Below are 25,576 nucleotides of genomic sequence, written 5' to 3'. Positions count from 1 at the left end.
GGTCAGATTGACAGTTCATTTGGATCCTTTCTTATGTGCTGCCTGATAGGGGTGTAATAGGAGGTATAGGATATGTTGCTCAGGTGACAGTTACAGAACAGAGTTTTGTAGGGGTGTTGTGTTTCTTTTTTTGTGTTGGTAGTGTGCGTGTGATTTGAAGTGTGAGAGTGTAAGTTTCCTTTCTTTGCAACATCTCTGTGCTAAGTGTGTAAATCTTCCCTGAGCTTCAGATCTGCTCCTAGGAGTTAGCTTTCTGACTTCACACCTTCCTTCCTCCCTCCAGTTAAACTGTAATTTGCATCCTGTCTTTAACTGCTTACAGATAAATTACTTTGTTAACAAATGCAGATTGTCACTGGAGAGGAATGGGAGTGAAAAAGAGAGGTTGCTATATTTAGAAAGAAAGGTTGGTCTGTCCTATTGTGGCATTCATTGTAAACACATAATTTTCACAGAAAATTAAAGAAACCAAAGGTGTGCAGATAAGCTCAGTTGTTTGCTTGGTGTGAAGAAATGCAAGCTAGTGTTTCTTTACTTCCCTAAAGCTATTACGTATTATGTGTATTGTGATGGGGAAACAAAGATGGAAAGTGTTTATATGATTGTTTTAGCCATTGAAAACTGTGTCTTAATCCCTTTTTGTTTGCTTGACTCTCTGGTACTGTGCTCAGTATACTGAAATTCTGCTGTGCTGTTTGGATAATGGTATAGGGGCCTTAGACGTGGTAGAATATTACAGTTTCATGAAGGCATACGCTTCTTACAGCACCTGTCTTCTTCATCTCGTAGATTTAAAGGCTGAATTCTGGGCATGCATCCAGCTGTAATGCTGTCAAGACAGTAAGAACTTTGTACATGACTGAGCTTTCCAGGCTGCAGGTCTTTTTGCTCTTTTCATGCTGCATCTCATGTATGTCTTCTGTAATGTTACATGAAATATCTATGTATTTTGCGGTATAGAAAATGAGGATGAAAGTGTTCTAGCATGCTTAGGAGGCTCATGCATCCAGGATGCTGATTTCACCTAGGTCCCCGAGCTGCTTAGGGAGAAACTTCTAGTAAACAGTTTAAGAGAAACATGTGAAGTCAGCTTTGCTCATTTGAATCCCTGCTTTTCTCAAGCAGCAGCAACAGTGCAATTGCAGGGAGTAATTGCAGTAGTGACTGACTCTGGTCTTTCAGTGATGATTAAAGATATCAGATATGCCTTCCTTGGAACTTGGAAAATTCTCTTTGAACGGTAGACTAATTGTCTGTTCTATTATAATAGTAGTAAATGTCTGTGTTTTGGGCAAACTGATTGTTTGACCTGTTTCTATTTGTTGGATGGAAGTTCTTTACTTGCTGCTGGTGGATTTGTGTTACTGTTTTTTGTTGTGGAGAGCTACACAGCTGTTCTGAAGTAGCACATGCACTTTTGAAATGTGAATTCTCCCATAATACCAGAAGTATGAAGTATTTATTTCTCTACTGATATGCTGACTGGATTAAAAGAATTACAAGAACTAAAAGTGTGTTGGGGGAGAAAACCCTATGGTTGACAAAATAAGGAAAGGCAGTAGGGCAATAGGAAGAGCAGAACTATTTTTCATAACTTCAGTCAGGTCATATGTTATGTGATCACACATTTAATTCAGTTAGCTGTATAGATGAGTAGTCACATTATTCCAAATTTGGATACACCTACCCATCTGCCTAGATACAAGTAAGTAGGTGGGGCACTACTACCATACATACTACTGTGTATGTGTGTGTTGTTTGTAGGAAAAATACAGAATTTCTTATTGGTACTATAGAGCCATCTCATTCTCTAGCTGTAGGTAGTCTTGTAGTAGTGAGGGTCTGCGAAAGTATGGATTGTTTATTTGCAAAACCAAAACAAACATAGGGAAAATGGTAAAATACATATTCAGGTAGTAAATGCCTACTTCATGGAGAAGGCATGGTTTGGTCCATTGATATAAAAATGCCTTTGAGTCCATTAATTCTGCTACTTTTGGACTTAAAAGGAGTAAGAGATCTTCAAACAGTTTTTTTTTGCTGTGTTTGATTAAAATATGTAAAGCTCTCTAATCTTGTTTAGTAAAACTGTATTTTCCAGAAGTTGAAATGGGAGGCTGTAGGTTTTTACTGTTTGGAGTAACTAATTTTTCCAGTGACTGTTGAGGCTCTCGCTCTAGTGCATACTCTGAATTTATGAAGATTAGTTTTGTTACTTGACAGTGGACTTTGCCTTTTGCCCAGCCATGTTGATGTACCTTTCCTTTTCCTTGTTGCACTGCTTCTTTCCGTACTGGGGGAAGGGACTTGATGTAAAAAGCTATTGTTTTTTTTAATGTGTTTAGAACACCGCATTTGAGCTGAATCTTTGCTGGCTGATTTCTTTGTAGGTCGTGTTCTCATTTTAAAATACAGAGTTGTAAAGTCGATTCAAGAACCAAATCAAATTCATGTTCAGAATTTCTCAGTATCCTATGCTGAATGTATTGGAGACTCTTAAAGATTCATGTTTTGAAGCAGTAAGGAAAGTTAATGTTGTCTTCATGCACAAAGCAGCTGAGTAGGTTGGTTGCAGAGCTGCTTAAAATATAACCTTGAACCAGGGGCTGGAGAAAATAATGAAATTAAGTAATAAGGTTTCAAGTGAGCACTATTACGGCTTAAATTATCTGTTTGCCTGGTAGCACAACACAGAAAAGCTATACTGTATGAACTACAGTGTTTTTTATGCTACTGAGTGATATCTTGGAAGATCTGCAGTGAGGCTAGTTGATTTAAGTTTAGGTCTCCCTTTTTAAATACACTGTGTCATTACCATGCAGGGGAAGATGGCAGTGCTTACTAGTGCAGTGTAGTTGGTGAAAGAGCTGAGCTACAGTGGATGTTTAAATTCCTTCTGTTTGTTGGATTTTTACTCTTATTCTCATAAATCCCTTTGTCCTATATTTTATCAAGAAGTTACAGAATCAGTTCCCTTGTTCAACTCCATGGACTCTGATATATCCTGAATATAACACTATTTGCATTTAGGTAAGATGCATAGCTGGCTACTAGCACCTTAAATTTAGTTCACTCTTGAAGTGATTGGGAAGAAAAGAGGTTTTTGAGTTTACAAACATGAGAAGATAACACTTGACTGTCCTTATTTGCCAACAAAATGCAATGCTTTTTTTTTGTGTGTGTGTTAAAATGAAGGGAGGATTGGAAAAGGGAAGAAGCACCCAGAAAAATAGCAGGGCAAGAAAAGCCAGGTAAAGCTGAACGAGACCTGTATACCTGGGGACCTGATGTGTAACACTGTCAATTCTCTTTCCTCTGCTTTTAGGTATCAGAATAGTAAAATATAGCACCTTTAAGCGTTATTATTTGGAATTCTTTCATTCTGTGCTTAGGAATGTAGTGTTTTGTTAATTAATAAGTCCTCATTCATAAATCTACTGTTTGGTAATTGGTAAGTGCAAAAAAATGTTGCGAGAAGGAGGAATATTGCAACAGTCTTGAAATTTATAACTAATCGCACTTTGATATCTTAAGTAGTTTTTTATGCATTGGATATATTGTATTAATTAAGCAGAGATTGTTTTATGAACTCTAGGATGCTAGGCAAAAAACATTAAAAACCTGTGATACCTAAACCAACCTTTAGTTATTATTTCTTAAAGGGAGGGGAAAAAACCCCACAATCTTTTGATTGTTCCGAAAAATGGAGAAAAGTGGTGCTGAGATTTGATTTCAGGGTGACTTCTTTACTAGTGCTTTTTTGTGACCAGTTTTCTTGAAATCTGCCTCTTCTATGTGCTTTGTGGAGAATGTCTTCAACTCCTTCCGTCCCTTCCCCCCCCAATTTATTTTGTAACTACACATAATATTGTGTAATTACTTCATTTGCTCTTTGCAGCTAATCTAGTTGTGCTCCTAGTCTCCTTTGTTGCTGTCTCTGAGGAATTAAAAAAGCAGCTTTAGAACTTCTTAGTTCTAATGCAGACTGGTCCTACAGATACAATAAACCCATACTGAGATATGTATATGATTCAGAAGTGATTTTATGAATGTCATGAAGCATGTAAATTATCCTCTCTGTAGGAATATCGACCTGTGTGAAGTGCCCTGTACTCAGCAGTGTTGAGGCTGCACCTTGAATCCTGTGTTCAGTTCTAGGCCCCTCACTACAAGAGAGACATAGAGGTGCTGGAGAGGAGACAGAGAAGGACAACAGAGCTGGTGCAGGGCCTGGAGCACAGGTGTGATGGGGAAAAGGCTGAGGGACCTGGGGGGTTTAGTCTGGAGAAGGCTCATGGGGGACCTTATTGCTCTCTACACCTGCCTGACAGGAGGATGGGACCAGGAGGGGGAGGAAATGGCCTCAAGCTGTACTGGGGGAGGTTCAGATAGAGAAGAGGAACAACTCCTTTCCGGAGGGGTGCTCAGGCACTGGAACAAGCTGCCCAGGGCAGTGGCAGAATCACTGTCCCTGGAAATGCTCACACGCCATGTAGATGAGGCCCTCAGTGACATGGGTTAGTGTTGGCCTTGGTAGTGCTGGGCAATGGTTGGACTTGGTGATCTTAAAGGTGTTTTCCAATCTCATTGATTCTGTGCTCGCAGGAGGCTCTGGGTGGCTAAGTGTGGCAAAGGTTCTGCCTCATTTACAAGTACTTTTGTGTGCAGACAAAAGTCTAGAAGCCTTGGAGGAAACTTAGCAGAAGCAGTGATTTCTCAGTAGTCTGTCCTCATGTATGTTACCAGAAAATACCAAAGGTGATTTTGACTAGAGAAATTGGGATGTGCCCCTTATATATATATGTAGCACACTTCCTCATGTCTCTAGGCTTGAAGGGAAAAATGTTTGGATTGTTTTGGATTTGTTTGCAGTTGGTGATGCAGTTCTGCACGGTTGGAGCCACTGTTCTTTTGTTCCTGTTTACTGTGTTAAACTGTTATCTGAAGACAAAATAGGTGGTGACAAATGTACGATAAGGCATGCACACATGTTTAAATAGAAATCTGTTGGAAGATTTAGAGAGCACTGTATGTTTCAGATGTTTTCCCTGGTGTTTTTTTCAGGGCCCCAGTAAAATGTCAGTGTCCTGTTGAAGTGGCTGACACTGGCTATTTTGTGAGCCCATATCTGCGCTGCTGCGACTTCATCTTTTATGTCAAATGAGCATTAGCTCTGAACAGAGTGAATTGGTTGGTTTCATTACCTATAAGGCGATATTTGACCTATCTTGAATTCTGTATATCCTTCTGTGGGAAAGCTTGTAAAAGTCCATAGTTTTGGGTTTGTGCCATTTTTAATAGATGAAAACTTGTACGTAAATTTTGTCCAGTCTGGAAGGTTCTCTTGGGACTTCTGAATTACTGTTGATGAAAGAAAGGAATAGTTAAATATTTGAAAACATCATTATGCTTATGAAAACAACAGATTTTCTCATTGTAATTTGAATAACTTGCACTTGACAAAACTGCCTTTTACTTAAGATTCAGCATTTGTCTCTTGAAAGTGTTAAATATTTTTGCTGTAACTCTTGGGTCTAGCTCAGTGGTCAAGGTACAAAAAGGGATTCTTGCAAAGGTCTTTTAAGATGCCAAAGGAAGTTCTAGTTTATTATTAGCACAGACATGCCATATATAATGCAACATAATTTTTTTTGCTGACGTAAATGTAAATAATGAAAAACTTCTGAAAGAAATAAACCAGTGCAGAGATTATACTCAGTCAACATATTTCATAACTAGGCCACTGTCATTTGGATCTGCTGTTAAGGGCTGTATGTACTGGAACTGAAAGTTAAATATTTGTGTGTATGTGTATTTGCTGCCTCCCACACAGATGCAATTCTGACATGACCAAGTTATGCTGTTGTAATTTAAGGTTTGAAACTTGGGATGGAGAATGGTTCGAGTTTTTTGTTGTTGAGCTTGCATAAATCGGTGTTCACATCCCAGGCTCTCCTGATTGATGTTGGTAAAATATGTACATCAATCCGCTGTCAACACTTTACTTCCTTACATGTTTGTTTTTGAAGAGAATACAAAGATTTAGGTTATTTTTGCCCCAGCTTTTCCAAAGTGCCTTTTCCTCACCACGTTATGATACTTGATAAGTGAGTGTTAGTAGTTGTTAATTTGAACAGGTTTTCTCATTTCATCCTTAGGAGTGATATAAATGAATCTCTTTTAGTTTTGACCCGAAGTGGATCAGAAACAGCCTTACGATGTATGGTGTCTCAGCAGCTACAGTGTTTTGAGCTGCTACTTCTCTTTTCAAGTGTATGTGGAATTAGGTCCACATTTATTTGTGACATAGATTATTTACTTTATATATGGCATCTTTCAAAACAACCAGCTTGCCCCACAGAGCCCAAACAAACCAGTAATTGTACTTATGAAAGAACTATATCTGATTTTTAGACCATTAGGGCATGTTTTAAGTTCAGTACGGGTTGCAGTGAGGTCCTTCAGCGTGGAGGTTATGTTCTGCAGGTAACTGAGGAAGTGACTGTTTAAAATAGCTGATCTAGGAACAAGATGTGCAAGCAAATGTTTTCCAAGGCAGGTCAGCAACATCCTCAGAAATGGTGTGCCATTTATAGAAGTCAGTTCAGGACTAATGGGGCTTATTATCTTATGCTTGATGCTGGAGAAATATAATTATACTGCCTGTACAGCTGGTGTGGATCTGTAACAGTATATCTCTGCCTGAGATAATAATTCCTCTCGGAAGGTGAGAGAATGGTGTGAGGAGAGCTCTAGCCCAGCATCTGAAGTGTGTGTATTGTCTGGATAGTCTCAGCCCTCCTTTTTCTTCAGCTGCCCCCTCTTAATTGTATATTATGGAACTTTCTACTTTTCCACTTTTACTCTAGTTTGGCTAAGCCTCTGAAAACAGTCTATGTTATTTAATACTTACTTTTCCCATTATTACTTTGGAAATTTAACATCGGTCCTTTCCAACCCTATGATTCATAATGGAACAGAAGTGAGTTTTCAAGGGAGTTTTTTTAACCACTATAATGTTTTTATTTGTTTTTTAATGGATGTGTACATTGATACCTCTCTACCTAAGTGAACCAAAACCTGAAATTTGTGTTGAAAATTTAGAGAGCACCTTTATTTCTGAAAGTATTAAAAACTTGTTATTTCTATGATGATTATTGTTCTTGTTTTTATTATTGCCATCTGTCATTGTTACCCTGCTCTATAAACTCCATAGATTTTGGAGAAAACTCCATAAAACCTACTTCCTGGCATAGAATTGAACTGTGTTAGTTTCAGAGTTGTCCTCAGATGGGGTTTGAGATGTATTTTTATTTTTTCCTTTCAAGGGTCTTTAGCCATGAGGATCAATTTCAGTTTTACCTATAGAATGTTGAAGCTTGGGCATTAATATCCAGCGTGCATGCCTACATGTTGCTTTCAGTGACTTCTACATAATCTTGATTTGTCTCTTCTTATGTTGCTTGAGAAAGACTGACAGTTCTGTTTATAATGCAGTGAATTTGGAAATCAGTAAATATCGCACACAATAGAAATGCTGTACTATATTAATTATTTCTTCAGTTGAAGCCTTGAAATATAATTTCTTGTGTGGACAATTAAAACTGAATTAATTTAATTGTTACTAAAATTTGATACTGGGGTGTATAGTCCTGACCATAATGACTGTAGTTGGCTGCTGCTTTTTGTTTGGCTGATTTCGTTTTGGCAGACTCTCTTATACAGGTGCTCTCTTTTGAACTTTTAAATTCTTCTGTCTCCATGAAGTCTTATTTATGCTATTGCTCGATACTTTCTTCATTGTCCAGCTGCTGAATACACTTCTTTTTAATCCTGATTATGCTTTTTCCTGTTCTTCAAGTGATATACTCAAGCAAAATAGATTTCTGTCACACTTCAATCAAGAAAATACTTGCAAATCGGTTGAATACCCTTGCTATTCTTAGTATGGTGAAATGGATTAAATCCCCCACGTTTCATTTATTTCATAACATTTCTGTGTAGTAGCAGTGAATTAGGCTACTGTGTTTGTTCCACACCCTTCACCCCAGTTAATTTTTTTCCTTTTTAATGAAGAACTCATCCAAAACTTCTACAAGGTAAATTAGGGCGTATCTTTGAAAAATAATTCGTATTAAATGGTATTTTGGCACAAGAGAAATTTGTTTTTCTAACTGTTCAGGTTCCTCACAACCGCCCTCATTCTGCCTTATTTTCCTGCTGTGATTTTGTAGATGGCTTAGATATCTTTAATTTATTTCTTTTGTTTTGTCCATTAGTCTCTGTATTCTGATGCAGGCAGAGCATAGGCCTGCTTGTGGAATATGTTTGTTTATCGGTAGCTATAACAAGTATAGGGTAGGGTTGTTTTGTCTTTTATTCAGACTTATTTTAATGACGGTTGTGAAAGTGAAGTGTATGTAGCTGCTACAAGTACTGCTTCTGTGTTGTGTTTAGGTTTTTCTTCTCATGTTGTTGCATTAATTTAATTTTGTTGAATTCTGATTGTGTAGCCAGGTGAATTTCTCTCAAATACAGCATATACTCATGGTGTTTGCACAAGTTGCATAGGACCGGATTTTCTTTAAAGGTAAGAAATGTATCTGATAAGTAGTGAGGAGAAAGGAATATATCTGTCCTATAGACATACTTGTATTTTGCAGCTCTTCAATGGGATAAGCCATGTCTAAGAAAGTTTTAACGTCTTCTATCAGCCTGTTTAGATGTAGAATCTTGATCGACTAACTCTAGATTATTAATGCACAATCTTTACTATTTCACAGACTTCTGTTTATTCTGGAAGCATGGTGATAATGGTTGGTTTAAAAAACAAGTTTGTCAAAAATGCAGATACACTGGGAAAGCAGATAGGCTAAATTTTAACTGGGTGCATCTTTACTCTTTTGAAACAGGAGATCAGCAAAATCTCGAAGTAGAAGTCCATATTCATCAAGGCACTCGAGGTCTCGTAGCAGACACAGATTATCTAGATCCAGAAGTCGTCATTCAAGTATCTCTCCTAGTACATTGACTCTGAAGAGCAGCCTTGCTGCTGAGCTGAACAAAAACAAGAAAGCAAGAGCTGCTGAGGCAGCCAAAGCCAGTGCAAAAGCTTCTAATACTTCAACACCTACTAAGGGAAGTACTGATGCTGCTGTAAGTGCGCCTCAAGTGAACAATGTAAAGGACCTAAAGAAAATAAAAACTGAGCATACACCTTCTCCTACGAGCAGTGTGAATTTGAAGAATGACAAAGCAAAAGCAAAGGTCTCGCTTCCTGAAACAAAGGGGGAAAATAATTTAATTGCAGACAAAATTACTAAACAGAAACCTGCAGCAGTAAAAGAGAATAAACTAGCTGTTGTAAAACAGCCACCCATCACTGTAAAAGAGAAGAGCAAACCGAGTACACCAAGTGTAGTAACCAAGGAGAAGGAGCGAGTTGTTACGCTACCAACCTCCACACTGCCACCCTTGCCTTTGCCTCCCACGCTGCCTGAAGATAAAGAAACTGATAGGTGGGTTGTGGCATTGCTTTTTGGTGTTGTCTGTTCCTTTTCATTATTGCTGTTGTTTGGGTTTGTTTGTTTGTTCTCATTATTTCCCTTGGAAAATGAATATAAACTTATTTGCTGAATCGGGCTGATGCATTAGGTAGTTCTTGCTCTTGTTTAACATGGAAGCTCTTGGTGAAATGAAGGAATTTGATCTGGAAATGAAAATAATTGAACTCGTTCTTGGAAAGAGAAGGACTTCGTTAGGAATGTTTCAATAAAAAGAAACTAGAGAGGTGATTAAAAATTGCTGGTACATAATAGTTTTGGGACTAATGCAAGGATGCATTCAAGGTATCAGGATTTCAAGTTTGGTGCAAACATATACATTGGGAAAGTTGAATTTAGTAGCAATATGTGAATTCTTTAATTGTGTGAATTCTTTGATTAGCTGGGGCTTGAAGTAAAGATTCTCTTGCCTATGTGAGGCAATTGTTTTTATAGCTGTGTCTTATTTTAGTATAATTTATCTCAGAGATCGGTATCATTTTGAGTGTGTATAGCGGAAGTGAGGTTTATGACTTGTCATTGGTGTCAACTTTTGAAGTGTAAAAATTGGTCTGTAGTGAAGAAATTCATGTCTATTCTGACTGCCATTTGAGTTTAGACTAAATTAAGTCTCCTCATAGTCTTAATGGAGAATCTGTGGTGTGATTTATATTGGAAAACTATGAGCTGTAATTTACTGGTTTTGTTTGGTGAACAAGTTGAGGGGAAGTTACTTCTGTTTTTACTCATGGTCTTACATGCCTCACACATCTATACAAGAAAGCAACTTCTTACAACAAGTAAACCGAAGTTTTTTAGCATTGAAGTAATAACTAGCTTGTGTGATATGTCTTTGTAAGAAAACAAACTAAAAGCAAAATTCAGAACTTTTTGAAGCACTTTGTATTCCATATCTGTGAAACCAGCCTGTCTTTTCTTATTCTTTGAGAAGTGTGTAGTGTTTCTTTAGTTAGTAAAAGTAGTTATAACTAGAGGTGTAAATGTTTCTCTTGTATTTGCTGGTAATTTAATGCTGCATTAAACATTAGCATGCACAGGAAACCTTGGCAGATGCATCTAACCTAACAATGTATTATATATGTATTTATTTTAGTAGTAGAAGAGAAATTGTGTTTCTTGCCCTTCAGCACTCTAGCAAATGTCATTCCAGTTGTTCAGAAGCACACATGTATGGCAAATGTGCTGCTGCATTTGTAGTTATGACAAAGCCATCCTCCCTGGGTAAACAGGATTTCTGACACTGTTACTTGAGAGCAAGATTTACTGTTTTAAGTAAAAACAGGTCTGACTGGTTTAATAAGTATATATATGATTGGCATTGCAGTGTTAATTGTGATAAAATTAAATGAGATTTCAACTTGAAGCTGGCTAATTGCTTGTCATTGTTAGTGTTTTTTAATGTGATACCTGTTTTAAGCATAGCTAAACTGCACGGAGGAGTTAAACTGCAGTTAAGCTATGGTTCTGTCAGCACTGGTAAGCTTTGCTTAGTTTTGCCTGTAGCATTTTATACACTTCAGAATGGTTGAGATTACAAGTTGTGATAAAGCTTAAGTCCTCAAAGAAAAATGGTCTATGTTTTTTAGTGGGGATGAGGGCAAAGTGAGTTTACCTTAGGCTCAGAGATACTGTGCCAACAAAGAAAGCTTGATACTGTGCAGAACTGTCTGGTTCATAATGTCATGTCAGTTGTCAAGTTCAGCAAGGACCTGATGAACCCACAAATATGCTACCTAAAGAAACAACAGTGTTTCAGAACCACTGTGTGGGTTAGCTAAAAGAGAAGACTCTTCTGGTGGTCAGTGATGTGATTTCACAGTCCTGAAATAAAGGCAGCTTTTGGCTGCATCTGTTTTTATGTGCCGATTTCAAAATCTGTTTCAGAACCACTCATATATTGTGCTTTTGCTAATTGTGAAAGTTTTGGGTCCGTATTTTGAGAGAAATAGAAATGTATGAACTTGAAAATCTGAGATTTGTTTTCTTTACCATGCACTGTGCAAAAGTGGTTCGTTCTGTATAGCATGTTAACCATTGTATTTGTGATGAGAGCAGCATATGCTTCCTTGAGGTTACTTGTTTAAATTCAGGCAGTGGCAGCTTGAGAAGTGGTAGAAGACATTCAGGTGTTCTGTTTTCATGGGGAAGCATGGACGTGTGCAACACGCTGGACTGCTTTATTTAAATTTAAAAAAAAATTAAATTTATTTAAAGAGTGGTAACTAAAGTTAATGTAAGAGAGAACATATGCATTCTCCATGATGGAAGATTGTAAGATCCTTCCATTTACAGAAGTTCCTGCTTCATATATGAAACTAAATTGGTAAGAAGCTGCAGAAAAACCTCCAGATAGGTTCCCAGAGAAGGATGTTGATGGTAAAGTAGTATTGTTTAGCAAGTGCAGCTATCTTGGAAAATATCCTTTGAAAGCATGGCAGAATGTTTTCTTGATGCAGTGATGAAGTTTGACATTTAAAGAGCGAATATTATATGACAGTCCTGTGGGAGAGAAACAGTTATGTAATTATATAAAGTCTTGTCATGGTTTAAGCCCAGCCGCTAACTCAGAACCACGCAGCCGCTCTCTCCTGGAGGGATGGGGAGGAGAGTCGAAAGAATGTAACTCCCGTGGGTTGAGATTGGAACAGGGCAGTAACTAAGGTGTAACACAAACCACTACTGCTGCCACCAGTAATAATAAGGGAAATATCAAGGGGAGAGAATATAAAACTAAAAGGGAAAGGGGAAAAAAAAACAGTAAACACAAATGATGTACAATACGATTGTTTACCACCCGCTGACTGATACCCAGCTCTATCCAAGCAGCGATCTGAGCCTTCTAGGTTAACTCCCCGCAGTTCCATACACTGGGCATGATGTGCTGTGGTGTAGAATACCCCTTTGGCTGGTTGGGGTCAGGTATCCTGTCTCTGTTCTCTCCTGGCTTCTTGTGCCCTTCCTCACTGGCAGTAGCTTGAGACTGAAAAGTCCTTGGTCAGGGTAAGCGTTACTTAGGAACCACTAAAATATCGGTGGTGTTCTCAAACTAAAACCAAAACACAGCACTGCACCAGCTACTAGGAAGAAGAAAAATAACTGTTACGGCTGAAACTAGACAAGTTTAAAGAAGGCTGTGGCTTTAAAATTGCTGAATATGCTGTAGCTGCACAAATCTAGCCAAACTAAAGGAAGTTCTGGTAATATGGCACCATGTGTTTAAAAAAGAATATGCTGCAGCAAGTACAATGCTTTCAGAATTTCCCATTAGATTGAGGAGAGCATCTCTAGAATCTTTGTGTACAGTAATTGTTAAAGGAATACTCTGCTGTACATGTGTTTGGGGGATTTTTCTTACGACAGAGAATTGACTATCAGTATCTGTTAACTGATAATAGTTGATGATAAAAAAATGGTGAGGTATCAGTAACCCATGGCATAAAAACGTTTAGTCATTTCTTCATCTGATTTTTTTTCTTCCTCCCACTTGATTTGCATGCTGATCACTAGGAACATGTTGAATATGGAGAGTTTCAGCAAACGTATGAGATGGTAACCCGTAAAAGAGGTGGTGTGGACTGCCTTGTAATGCCCTGCAGTATTACTGTAACAGTGACGCTCACTGTCTCTGGAGACCAACCTTATAGAGAACTGGATTAGGGTAATCTACTCTTTTATGTGAGAAGTCAGAATAAGACTTTACCACTGCACTTCTGGTATCTGTCAGTGCTCAAGCTCTAAATGTTCTTAACAGTCTAGGCTGTAAGCTTGCGAAGAAGCTTGTGTGGCTGAATAAGTCTGGTCTGGTAAGGCTTGCTGTGTCGTCCAACCTCAGCTTTCACCAGAAAAGTCTGGTTTCATAGTTCCTGCAGAATTTTGGTAGTTAAAGAGCAGAAATTTCAAATGTTGATGCATCAAGAGCCTAGAATGTATTTTAAAAAGTAATTCCAATAGGTTTTCCTTTCTGTATGTTAATATCATTCTACTGTGTTCAACTTGATAGTAAAATTGTGTGTTTTTTAATAGTTTGCAAGAGAATCTTTCAGTGAAGTCAGTTAAGGAAACAGAGAAGAAACTTCGCCATCTGCTTGCAGATTTGCCACTTCCACCTGAGTTGCCTGGAGGTGCTGACTTATCTAAAAGTCCTGAAGAAAAGAAACCAGCAGTTCAGTTACACAGCAAGAGAAGACCAAAGTACGTTTTAGTAGACTTTATAAAGCCTGTCAAGAAGTGATCAGTTTCTCTAAAATATATTCTTTTCCAAATAATTCTGATTTTCAATGACTTTTTGTAATATTAATGAGGCTGAAATCAAACTGCAAGGTTTATTCCCACTTAATGGTAGTAAGCCAGTTACCTAGTAATGTTTCCTAAATATTTAGTGTTGAGGGTCTTGTCGAAGTTAAAACAATCCTTAAATATATTAGTTATATTCTTAGAAATGTTTGCTGTTTTCTAGAATATGTGGACCACGACATGGTGAAACAAAAGAAAAAGAAATAGATTGGGGAAAGCGCTGTGTGGATAAATTTGATATCATTGGTATTATTGGTGAAGGCACTTATGGGCAAGTTTACAAAGCCAGAGATAAAGACACAGGTAAGTCCAGAAAAAGTGAATGTAATCCTGCTGTTCTAAAGTGACCAGGATATTTTTGGGTTGGTTTTTATATTGAGTAAAACTGTGTGGCATTCTGCCCTCTAATGTTTGGAAAGTTTTTAGTTGTTGGTTTGTTTGGTTAGTTTTAAATCCAGAATTAGTCTAACTCAGAAGTTACATTTTGCTGCCTTGGAAAGAATTATTTATGCATAAAATGGTGGCTGAAAGCAAGCTGAATGCTCTTAATTTCTAATTGGTATTTCTTGAGTTTTGGTGCTTTGTATACAATTGGGCTAGTGAAGAAAAGAGGGTAAATACTCCAGAGAAACAAAATGGGACCCTAGACAGGATGACAGCGAAGTTTGCGAAGGGATGTAAGGGTTAAAGAAGCTATGCATGAGATTTAGCCATTTTTCCTCTTTGTATTCCAATGGTCATTAGCTGACAGGAAGAGAAGCTGCCTCTGTGCAGCAGAGTCCTTAAGTATTGCATATTGGGTGTTTTTCTTGCAGTATGGCTACAGCAGCGACATAGGTTTTAAATTTCATGTTAAACTATTGCTAAAATAAGCAAGCATCACTACTGTGATATGCACGAATGCTGTCATTACTGCTAATGTATTGAAGTGGATTCTTCATATGTACTGTATGTTGCTTGATCTTTTAATGTCCAATTAGTAGTTCTTGCTGTGACTGCTTGCCCTTCTGGCTTATTTGTGCATGCTTTGAGTGCTGGATAATTTTCTACTTCAGCAGTAGCTGAGTCACATAGGATCACATACCAGCCTCACTTCTTTCTTTCTGATCTCCAGGAGAATGAGCAGTGTAATTATAATTCCTCTGCCATTCTTCGCCTGTGCTTGTCTCAGTTTGCAACCTTTAGTTCTTTAGTTGAACTGTCACAGGTCTCATATTTTACTTCTACCTTGGGAAACATTGCAGATCATTGTTAGGAGCTTCTTCCTACTCGCCTAGGATTTTGTTATCTGCATATTTAAGTTGTTAATCTTACCATAACCATATTGCCTCTTTAGCACGCGTCAAGCTGTTTGTGTAACAATCATTGCTGAGCCTTCAGTAGTTGTTACTGTCTGTATTGAATGGTTCCATACAGTTAAGAAAACCTTTCATTAGCCTTAAATTAAAACCCTGTGCAGAGTGGTATTAAAGCTGTTGAGATGTCTTATGACAAGGTGTGCAGTGGGCTTTCAAAGCAAGTGGATGTTGTGTCATACTGAAATGTGACCTATTGTGTGTATATATCATACATGGGTGTATAATAAGGCCTTTCTAGAGTTAACAAAGATATGTGTGCTGTCAGTAAACTTGCAGGATGCAGCAATAAACTTTCAAGAACAAAATGGTTGATCTGGCGTACAGTCTTTAGATATCCTCCATCATGAGGAGATCATGCTCCTGCCATTTTGCAGAGCCTAGGCCAGCCTGCAGTGGAATAATAAGGAAAATTTGTCTTTAATGTAAACGTGGCAGTGACACTTCTGCTATTAGAAAGTATATGGAATGATTAGGTAAGTCTTTAGTCATCTGCGTCATCTTGAACTATGTGGCTTTTTCTACCTATGGTAGTAACAAGAAACTCTGAGCAGACGTAGGCCTCTGTCTTTAAGGCTGTTGTGATAATAGCTTTTACATGGGGGTTTATTGAAAGATTTGATGTGGAGTATCAGAACACAGGTGAGTGGGGTGTACAGGAAGAAGACAACAGGCCTTACAGTGGGTAGCTGAAAATTCTCATTATAGCTTTGCTTCTCCTTGTGATAGTTTCCCAGCAACAGTTAATTCTGTTTCCATTCAGCATAGTGTTTGGTGCAAACATCAAAATGTTAACTGTTTAGTCTGCTCAGAAACAGTAATAAATGGGAAGGGTTTAAAAAACAAATGAGCAAAGTTAATACTGAATCACATAGTTTGTTTGCTAATCTTAATGGTTTGTATTCTCTTAGGGGAAATGGTGGCACTAAAGAAAGTACGTCTGGATAATGAAAAGGAAGGGTTTCCCATAACAGCTATTCGGGAGATTAAGATTCTTCGACAGCTTAATCACCAAAGCATTATTAACATGAAGGAAATAGTGACAGACAAGGAAGATGCTTTGGACTTCAAGAAGGACAAAGGTATGTACACTAATGCAGGAGGAGCTCTTTCTCGTTCAGTTCCTAATACAGTAGTCTGTGATGCTGGATTTGAAGTTCTGCTTCATTAAAAAATGTGTAAATTGTGATGCTTGTCAAGGGACTTTAATTACTAGTATAAGTCCTTTATTCAGCTCAGCTATGCCTTTTGCTCATAGAAAGGTTTTTGCAAGTATCTTGTGGGATAAGAAAATGTAATGATTCCAATTTTGCAGGAGAGGAACAGGTATTTGATTTCTTGACGCTCACAGATTAGGGAGGCCAGCAACAATAGCAAGATCTTAGTTGTGGTTTTTTTAGTCTTTTTTTTTTTTCCTCATTTTCTTTTATCATTTAGGCTATTGTAGGCTCAATGCTGAAGAGGTGTTTTTCATTGTAGGCTTTGATTTTGAGATGTGTTTCAGACAGTTTTTCTTAGTTGGGTATGTGTATTTCAAAGGCTAGAAGAAGGATAAGAAGATTTGTGTGGTGGGGATATTTTTCCACCAAAAAGACACACAGACTTTTACTCTTTTGGTTCCTTCAGTGTTAAGTCTGGCTTGTTTGAGTTACTGCAACCTGGAGAATGAAGCAGACAGTGGAAATCATTCAGTGTTGTTGGCTTGGTGTTTTTGGTTTGGAGGGGTCATTTGTCTTTGGAGGCTATTTCCTTTTAGGTCCAAGTCTTATAAACTTCTTTTGGGGTATTAAAATGTTCAGTGGGCGATTTGCTAGATGGCTTGGCTGAGGAGTGTGTTTGGAGTGTGATATCTGTGCTTATTCCTGGCTTTCTTTCCAAGAGTTTTCATAGAGCATGCCCAGCTCCAGTGCAGTAGAAAACACTGTATGTTGCTGCAGAGCCAGCAGAAACACTGGGTGACATCGTGATGAATCAGAAAATGGCTGTCAAAATTAAGCAGGAATGAGTGGTTTTTTTTCCTAGCATCTTTAGAAAGTATAATACATTCAAGTATTATATATACAAATACAGCACTGCCAGGCTGTATTTTTACTGTGTTTAGAAGTAGAAACCATCTAGCAAAGGAGTTTCCCCGGATGTGTGCAGGTTTCAGTGGTTGGCACCCGCTCTGAATCCCAACAGTATGCAACAGCCAGTTTAGGCTTTTCATGTGAATCTTGTACTGAGTTTTAATTAGGTCTAACCTACTTGGCTAATGAGACCACGTTGAGCCTTGACTTAAAACTTAATAACTCATTAATTAATTGTCTCTTTCTGTTTGGTGCCATGTCTAGGATTGAATTGTAAATTTTTTTTGGTGTGCTTCAAACTGTGTGTCTCATTAATTTCAGATGTATTTTTCTTTTGCCCAAGTCTATATTTGTGCTTTTGATATTGCTTTCATTTAATTCCTCATTTAACAGCTTATTAAAACAGTTATTTTCAGAAAACTTGCAAGGGAAGCGGTTTCTCTGGAGATGCTAGCACCAAATTAATTTCTGAAAGCATTAGCATGATAAAGAGACTGTGCTGTTATGATTTATCTGTGAAAAGATGGAGGGCTTGTTTGGTTTTTTTTATTTCCAGGAACTGCATTCTGTATTTCTCTAATGAGTAGTTCATTGTGAGATGGAGGTTTATAGTCGAGATGTTGTGGCCAAATTGTATTCTATGCAGGGGACAAATGAATGCAAGTGGGAGGGAGTTTGATCATCTTCACAGTAAACCATTGCAAACACAAAAGTAGGCTGCTTCCTTTAAGAAGGAGCCATTATAGAAATGTTAGAGCTTACAATAGAAGCAAAGTGTTTTGTCCTCTGAATATACTTATGCTTAATGTACATTATTATGCTTGTCTTAGCTTTGGATTATAACTTTTACAAAACCCTGCTGATAGTCCATTTGTAAAAGTAGGGAATGGGAACATTTCTTCCAACACATGTTCTCTAGTTGATATAAGTAAAGTTAATTTTGTGTCTAAGGTTGACTGTCATATCCTTACTCGTCTGCTTATTCATTCAAGGTGTTGGGTTTTTTTTTTGGTTTTGTTTTAGGTTTTCTTTTCTCCTTTGGATCTCAGTAATTTAAAATGCAGTTTTCTGACAGTGATGTAGATGTTGGACACACCTTGTACAATTTTTTTAATGATGCTTTTTAAGATAGCAACATTGGCTGCAAACCAGTAATAGCTTGCCTTATACAGATTTGTCCTGGTACTTTGAGCTGTGTTACATGCTTTCATGATTAGACATTAGGAAGAAGTTCTTCTTTGTGGGGGTGGTGAGGTGCTTGCAGAGGGGACCCAGGGAAGCTGTGGCTGCTCCATCCCTGGCACTGTTAAGACCAGGTTGGACGGGGCTTGGAGCAACCTGCTGTGGTGGAAAGTGTTCCCTGCCTGTGGCAGGGGGTTTGAACTGGATGAGCTTTAAAGTCCCATCTGACACAAACCAGTCTGGGATTCTGTGATTTCAAGTGACATAATCCTGTGTTACAAACTTTTGAGTATCTGACTTGTGTCAGTAGTTTCAACAGCATTTTGCTTTTAAAGAAAATAGAAGAAAAGTTTATCTGCGTTTTATCCTGGCCAGCTTGGGTTATAAATTTATATAAATTTAACAATAGCTTTAGTATAGGATTGAGTTTATTCTTTCTAGCCAGCCATTAGAAAATGAAATGTAACACATTGGACCAGTGTGTTAGAAATGCTTTAAGTGTATTTCCCAGTGGAAATACAGCACATGAGCGCGATTGTATGTGGGAGCTGAGTGGGTCTGCTGTACTGAAACCTGAAGTGTAACTTAGCAGTTTCCATTATGCATGAGACATGCTTGATGATCAAGTTGGAGAATGGCATTTCTGATTACTCATCGGTGATTTAGTATCTTGATTCTCAAGCATGATCCTGACAGGTAAAACACGTATGTTGGGTGTGGCAAGGATTATCCATTTTGTATGTTTTTCATGTAGGCTTTTCCCCCCTGCCTATCATACAGAGGGAGATGGGTGAGCACACAAGGTAAGGGATGGGAATACAAGACTAATAGTTTATATCTTGTCTTGTGTGTGTATCTGCATAAGAGCTGACTTAACAGTACATTTGTCAGTTGTGCTTGGGGGTTTCTAGGCTTGTTTCTTTAAGCTTCCTCTGCTTCTCTTGGGACATAAAGCCTCACTTGACTTGATAGCAGCAATGAGCTGTAGTTTCCATTCAGTATTTTCCTAAAATGTCAGAACTCTGGTTATTTTTGTTAAAGCATTTTCCTCTACTGAGCTAGTACAAGAGCAATTGTGGGTGTCAGTCTTCAATAGTAGTAGAAGCAGCCTGACACTGTTGGTGTTTGTGACCAAATCTGATGGCAACTAAAGCTTCCTTCACTTTTTGTTTGCTTGGTGGTAATACAAATTAATAGGAGTTTGAAAGTTCATATTCATGGACTTCAGTTCATGTCCTCTTGGAGCAGAGTTTGGAGCAAAAGGATTGTACTGGGCAGAAGCTTTTCATCTCTTAGTGCTTTGGGTTGTTTTTGTCTCCTAAAGTTTGTGTGACGTTGCTTGTGTAACAGTAATTGAAGAAGGCAAGATTTAAAACAAGTTGAAAACAAAGAGCTATTTCCTAGGTATATTCAAATCTATACACCTCATAAACTAAGTTAGTTGAGCCACTTCAGTTATAATTTTATACAATAACTGAAGTTATAAAATGAACCAGAATGACTGGAAAAAAGGTCCTTCTTACTTTGGGCTTTTGTCAGCTCTGCTTTTGTTTTCTCAGTTTAACAATTAATTATATGATCTTAGGTGTCTCTTTTTTAACTTTGGGCACCTGAGATGGTCCTTCAGTTCTCAGTTGCTGCTTTATCAGCTAGAAGCTGTTGCAAGTGTTCAACATTCTGGTTATGGGACTGCCACAGTATCTTTCTGTTAAATACACAGAGTGCGTGACTTAGCTTTTGTGGCTGTGAATGTAAAACCAGTAGGTGTACTGACGGACATCTCCTCTTCCTTTTGACTGGAAGAAGCGTTTTCAATTGCTAACCCAAGGGAGGTGTAGAATTTTGCATGGTAGACTCCATTAAAAAAGATCTGGTTAATGTCACAGCTTGGAGTTTTTTCATTCGGATTGTTTCTGTGTGTGTGTTATCTGGTTGGATTGTGTGTGTTTGTTATTAATTCTAAAAATCTAAATTTATTTTAGATTAAATTTTGAATTGATTTGCAGTACAAGTTAACAAGCCTATTTTAGGCATGAAGTTGGTATTTGTCTTGACAGCATGGCAGTACTCCTGTCAAAACACTGGCTCTGTGGTACATTGTAGATTAGGCAGAAGTTCTTCCCTGTGAGGGTGGCGAGGCACTGGAACAGGCTGCCCAAGAAAGTTGTGAATGCTTCATCCCTTGCAGTGTTCAAGGCCAGGTTGGACAGGGCTTGGTCTAGTGGAAGGTGTCCCTGCCTGTGAGAGGGGTTTGGAATTAGATCATCTTAATGGGCCTTTTCAACCCAAACCATTCTATGAATACCAGATTACTTTCTCACAGCCACTGAGGAGTACTTTGTCTGAAAGCCTGTGGTTTGTAGGAAGTCTGTGACAGCGATCATGTCATCAGAGAGTACTTCACTACAGTAAACACTACAGGTTCCTTCTCTATTGTAACTAGCTTTATCCAGGTTTCCTGCGAAGGTCAGCAAAACTAAACTGTCCTGAATTTCAGTAACCTCTAATCTACAGCGTGCCTTGCTGCTCCTGAAATAGCTGATAGAAACTTACCCAAATAGCTTTCATGCTACAGTTATCAGGCATAGCGTGACTGTTTGCGTGGTGCTTCCTGTTTCTGTGTGCCGTAGTGGACTCTGTTCTGGAATGAGTGCAGACCTAATTGTGTGGCTTTTCAACCTGATCCATGTTATGGCCAACTGAGAAAAATCCCTGATATGTTTGGTTTACTTTTCCTCTGCTTTAAGTTTTTTGTTTGTTTTCTTATTTTCCTGTAGTATGTAATTAAACAAGGAAACTATTTGCTCCCAGGGCTTCTGTATGCCCTTGGCTGGTACAACTACTTCAGGATGTGTTTCCATGCATGTGGAGTTTGGGTTGGATTTGTTTCAAGAGGAGAATGAACTGAATTTGCAATGGGAGAATAACATAGGACATGGCAAGGATGCTTTCTTTAGACTTAAGGTGCTTAATTCAGTAGCTATAACTTTATTTGGTGTTTTGTAAATTGGAAAATAGGTTTGTAAAATGTGAGTAGAAAGAAAAGATGAATGTTTAAGGGACTCTAAGGAATTTAAATATAAGAAATTGTTTCTGTACTTTTCAAGCTTTGACAAAATTCTGTTTAAAACTGTCTTGGAATATAGTGTATTGTAAGTACTGGTAGAGAAATGTTAAGGAAGTGGAAGAGTAAATATAATCCAATTATCTTGAATCAATCAAGGGAAAAAATAATTATGTATTTCATAGAAGAAGCTGAGGAGGCTTATTAGCGAGATGAAAATCTGATGGAGCCTCATTCTGAACAGTGAGTACAGAACAAACTGTTGAAACCCTGTTCAACTCTGCATTGTACATACCATGTACTGAATGAGCCAGGGATCCTTTCTCTTAAGCGTTTTTGCATTTCAAGGTACTCTTTTAATGCATTTATACAAGGATTGAATTAAAATTTGCACATAATAAGGCACTTCCAGTCTCCTTGTTACTCTGATCTGTATCAGATATTTTGAAAAACCCCAAACACCTTCCCTATGAAATTATATTTGCTTAAAAGCTGTCATCTGGGTAGGCTTCTGAATCATTCTCCCCTGATGCTTCCCTCCCTGCACAGCCTGAAGAACTTCTATCTCACTTTGAGAACAAATGCCTAATTTAATGTCCTGCTTTGTGGGATCTGTATGATTTGATGACAGTCCAAAAAAGTCCAGGGCCTGCCTGTGTCACAAAAGTGTGTTTTGTTAGCTTTTATAACCCCCTAGAAAATTATTATGGATCATCAGTGCCATGTCTTGAGTTACCCATTTTATATTTGTCACTTGACAGCATTATTGCCCCAGTTCATTTTGGGTTTTAGAGTTCCATGACTTGAAATAAATGAATAGGAGGAGAAGATATGTTAATCCTTTAACTACTCAAAAGCAGTATCTCAATTCCTGACCCTTATCAGTCTTAACTGACAGAGTGGTCAAAAAGATTCATTTCTTGAAGTGCAGACAAGAGAAGTAAGGGTAAGAGGATTGTTTCCATTGGTGTGAATTTATTGTGTACCTCCGTAATAGATTCAGCTGCCCTTATCCCATATTCAGAAGTAGGCAATATTACTGCTGCTCTGTCAACATGCAGTGAAGTTAAGGTTTCTTATCTCAGTAGATGAAGGAATGGAGATAAGCTGTGTGCTATCAGCAAACAAAATGGGGCACACAGGACGCAAACCCCCAGCTGGTGTTTTGTTGCAGCATGTGGCTGTAGGCTGCTTCCCACCCCACAGGTACTTACAGGGAAGTGCAGTAAGATGAGTAAAGTTAAAGTCACAGTTCTCAGTTCATTTGAATTGCATGTGCTTTACTGTAACAGAGCTTTAGGTGTTTTTGTGACACTGCTTTCAGAAATGTGGATATTTGGCAAAGTTCGCGTGAAACAAAGGGTCTTTTTAAAATGTAACTTCCAAGTTATTGAACGTCTTAGCCTCATAAGGGGAAGAACAATTATTTTTTGTTGTTTTCCATTTTTGAGGAATGGGTATTTGTGTGGCATTCGTTTTGATTGCACTAAAGGATGCTCTAAACTTGAACTCTGGCTATGTTGTAGTAAACAGTTTTCTGCCTGTGCATAGTTAACTTGTGAAGTCTTTCATGACTCTTTTCTTCTTCTTGAATATCTATAGTTTCTTTCCCTGTTGTGAAGATTGCCTGATCTGGTGAAAAGCAGTAGAAATTTGAAAAGATCAAGTGGAATAATAACTGTTTTGTAGGCCAAACCTGTATATCTGTATCAGAAAAGGGCACCACGCTTGTGTACAAATAAACTGAATTTCACTTCAGTTTGCTTGACATCTTTTTTGCAGCTACAGTCACTTCCAAATATAGTTTGAGTAATACTGAAAATCACGTTTTAATGGTTAGACTGCCAAGGCTAGTAGACTAATTTCAGTGGTTTATCATAACCGATGAAGATCCAGTTTTGACCGTTTTTAACAATACATTCTAACTTTGTATCATATGTGTGATGCAGAAGTGTAATCAATCTGTGCATGTCCTCTTGCTCTGGTACGGAAGGAGCATCTAGCGTTTGTACTGTTCTAGTGTATGTTTCTTAATGAGACTTGTGGAGAATATAAATAATTGGATCAACTCCCAGATACTGCTCTGTTCTATTTATGAACTGTCTCCATTGTTGTCAGCTTTCCTTCTTGCATGAGGGTACCAATTCTGATTGCTGGTTATAAATAGTGGCAAAAAAGTCCTGGTAGCTAGTGACAGAGCAGAAAATGCTCAAGGCATGGAGCCTGCTTCGCATATAAAGAAGAAGACTGTTCGACTGTTCTCACTGAGCAGGTCTACAATCCCACTGACCCTTCCTAGTCTTTCTCCCTCTCATGTACATGCAGAGTGCAGCGTGCTGCCATGCAGTTAACTTTGTATCCCAGAGCAAGAAGATACTAAGATTGTTGGTATTCGATTTTGTTGAGCTGACATTCTCTGAAGAGCATGTCTAGATTATTCTGGCACTGCAGCATTAATATCAGCTCTTTTGTTTCAAGGCATCTTAAAATATGTCATGGTTCATACTTCAGCAGTTGTCAGTAAAGTAGACCTTTGCCAGTTACCTTGATTTAAAAGACCAAGATGAGGAGACTCAGTGCTTTTCCCATACTGAACTGGTGAACTGCATTGGTGAGCTCAGTTATGCACATAGTAACACGGCAGACCTTTGGTTCTTTATGGCTGTTAATACTTCCTGCTTTCCTTTTGAAGTCATTTACCTCCTGCTCCACATCCTCTGTTCACACTGATGGATATTTTATGATCAGTGTTTTGCTTCCTCCTTATAACATACAACATGCAATGGGACAAAAGGACCTCAATTAAAAACAGTGAACTCAGAGTGTCTTATGCAATGGCCTGTAGTTTAGCTGGTCTACACTGATCTTTGTTACAAGTTTAACACTTTATGAGTGATCTTTTTTCGTTAAAAAGCAGATGAATTTGACACCCTTTCTTCCCCTTTCAGCTACTGTGCAAGAAAACAAGTCAGTTCACTAGAATCCAGCTTTTGCATTTGTGTGTGTGTATGTTCTGGCAAGCTAACTTCTCATTACTGCTCCAAGACTTTCGCTAGCTTTTGAGTTAAAACTTTCTATTTAGGAACCCCAGAACCTGTAATGAGTTCTTGTTGGGCAGAAGCTATTTGTACTTTAGAGTGGTGGCTTTGAAATCTCTTTGGGGAAAGGCTTTTGAAAATGGAAGGTAGACAGACCCACTTGAAAGTTGTCTGCGTTGCCACTAGTGCTCTCTGCAAGGGACTGCAGTGTCTTCTCTGCCCCAGAGTTAAGAAGGAGAAAAATGATGTACTGCAAGTGGGTGTGCTGGAGATCGGTTATTGCTGCTTCTGAAGCATTGAGCACTTTGCTGCTTTAAGATTGGTTATTGCTGCCTCTGAAGCACTCAGCACTTTTCCTCTTGAAGAATACTTATATATATATATCAAAGAGTCTTGGCTTTAATAGCTTTATTTGTGGAATTACACAGGCTAATGTGAGGTAAGACCAGACTGCATTATGCTTAGTGTATGTATCTGGCAACTTGCAGTATGAACTGTCTCTTTGCAGAGCTGCTGTTGCTAGTAGGTTAGTTCTGCTTTCTCATTTTGACTTACGGGTATTATTGGTCTGAGAAGGGCAGGCTTATTTTTGGCCCACTTCCACACTGGAAGCTTAAAGTCAGTCACTGAATCATGACAGATGAACTAATGCTGTACATACTTTGTTTCTAAATTTCTCCCCAAGCTTAATTTTTCCTTTTTCCAAGTTAATTTTTCCTTATATAAAATGGGTGGAGATTGAGAGCCATGAAAGAGTGCATGTCCATCTAGATTAAGGCACCATGCTGGTAGGGTTGTATTTGTTTTCACAAACATTTGACCAGTGTAGCTGCTCACATGGAAGAGCAATTTGCTGCACTATGTTTTATTGCAATTACTGGACAGGAGACCAGCTATAAATATTGCAGAAAATGGGAACAGTTGTGAGAAAAATAGTTTAAACTTTGAAAAGTAGGGAGCAGCAATGTTTTGAACTGCTGTTAAATCAGTTTCTCTCTGTTTCTCTTGCCTT

At 38.2% G+C, this 25,576-nt stretch overlaps 1 protein-coding gene across 6 annotated transcripts in view; it reads left to right on the top strand.

The window, feature by feature from the left end:
* The window catches only part of CDK13 (cyclin dependent kinase 13), a 48,937-nt gene that overhangs the window by 2,827 nt on the left and 20,534 nt on the right, over positions 1–25,576 (top strand). For all 6 annotated transcript variants that reach the window (XM_062625426.1, XM_062625425.1, XM_062625422.1 and 3 more), the window contains exons 2-5: positions 8,913–9,518; positions 13,587–13,754; positions 14,020–14,159; positions 16,123–16,293. In XM_062625426.1, the coding sequence (XP_062481410.1) occupies positions 8,913–9,518; positions 13,587–13,754; positions 14,020–14,159; positions 16,123–16,293 (1,085 nt within the window). The remainder of the gene's footprint in view (positions 1–8,912; positions 9,519–13,586; positions 13,755–14,019; positions 14,160–16,122; positions 16,294–25,576) is intronic.

Source organism: Pezoporus occidentalis, unplaced genomic scaffold (genome assembly GCF_034315485.1).
Source record: "Pezoporus occidentalis ecotype Australia unplaced genomic scaffold, CSIRO_AGI_Poc_V1 ctg28, whole genome shotgun sequence".
Lineage (NCBI taxonomy): Eukaryota > Metazoa > Chordata > Aves > Psittaciformes > Psittacidae > Pezoporus > Pezoporus occidentalis.
This window is presented reverse-complemented; position numbering and strand designations above follow the sequence as displayed.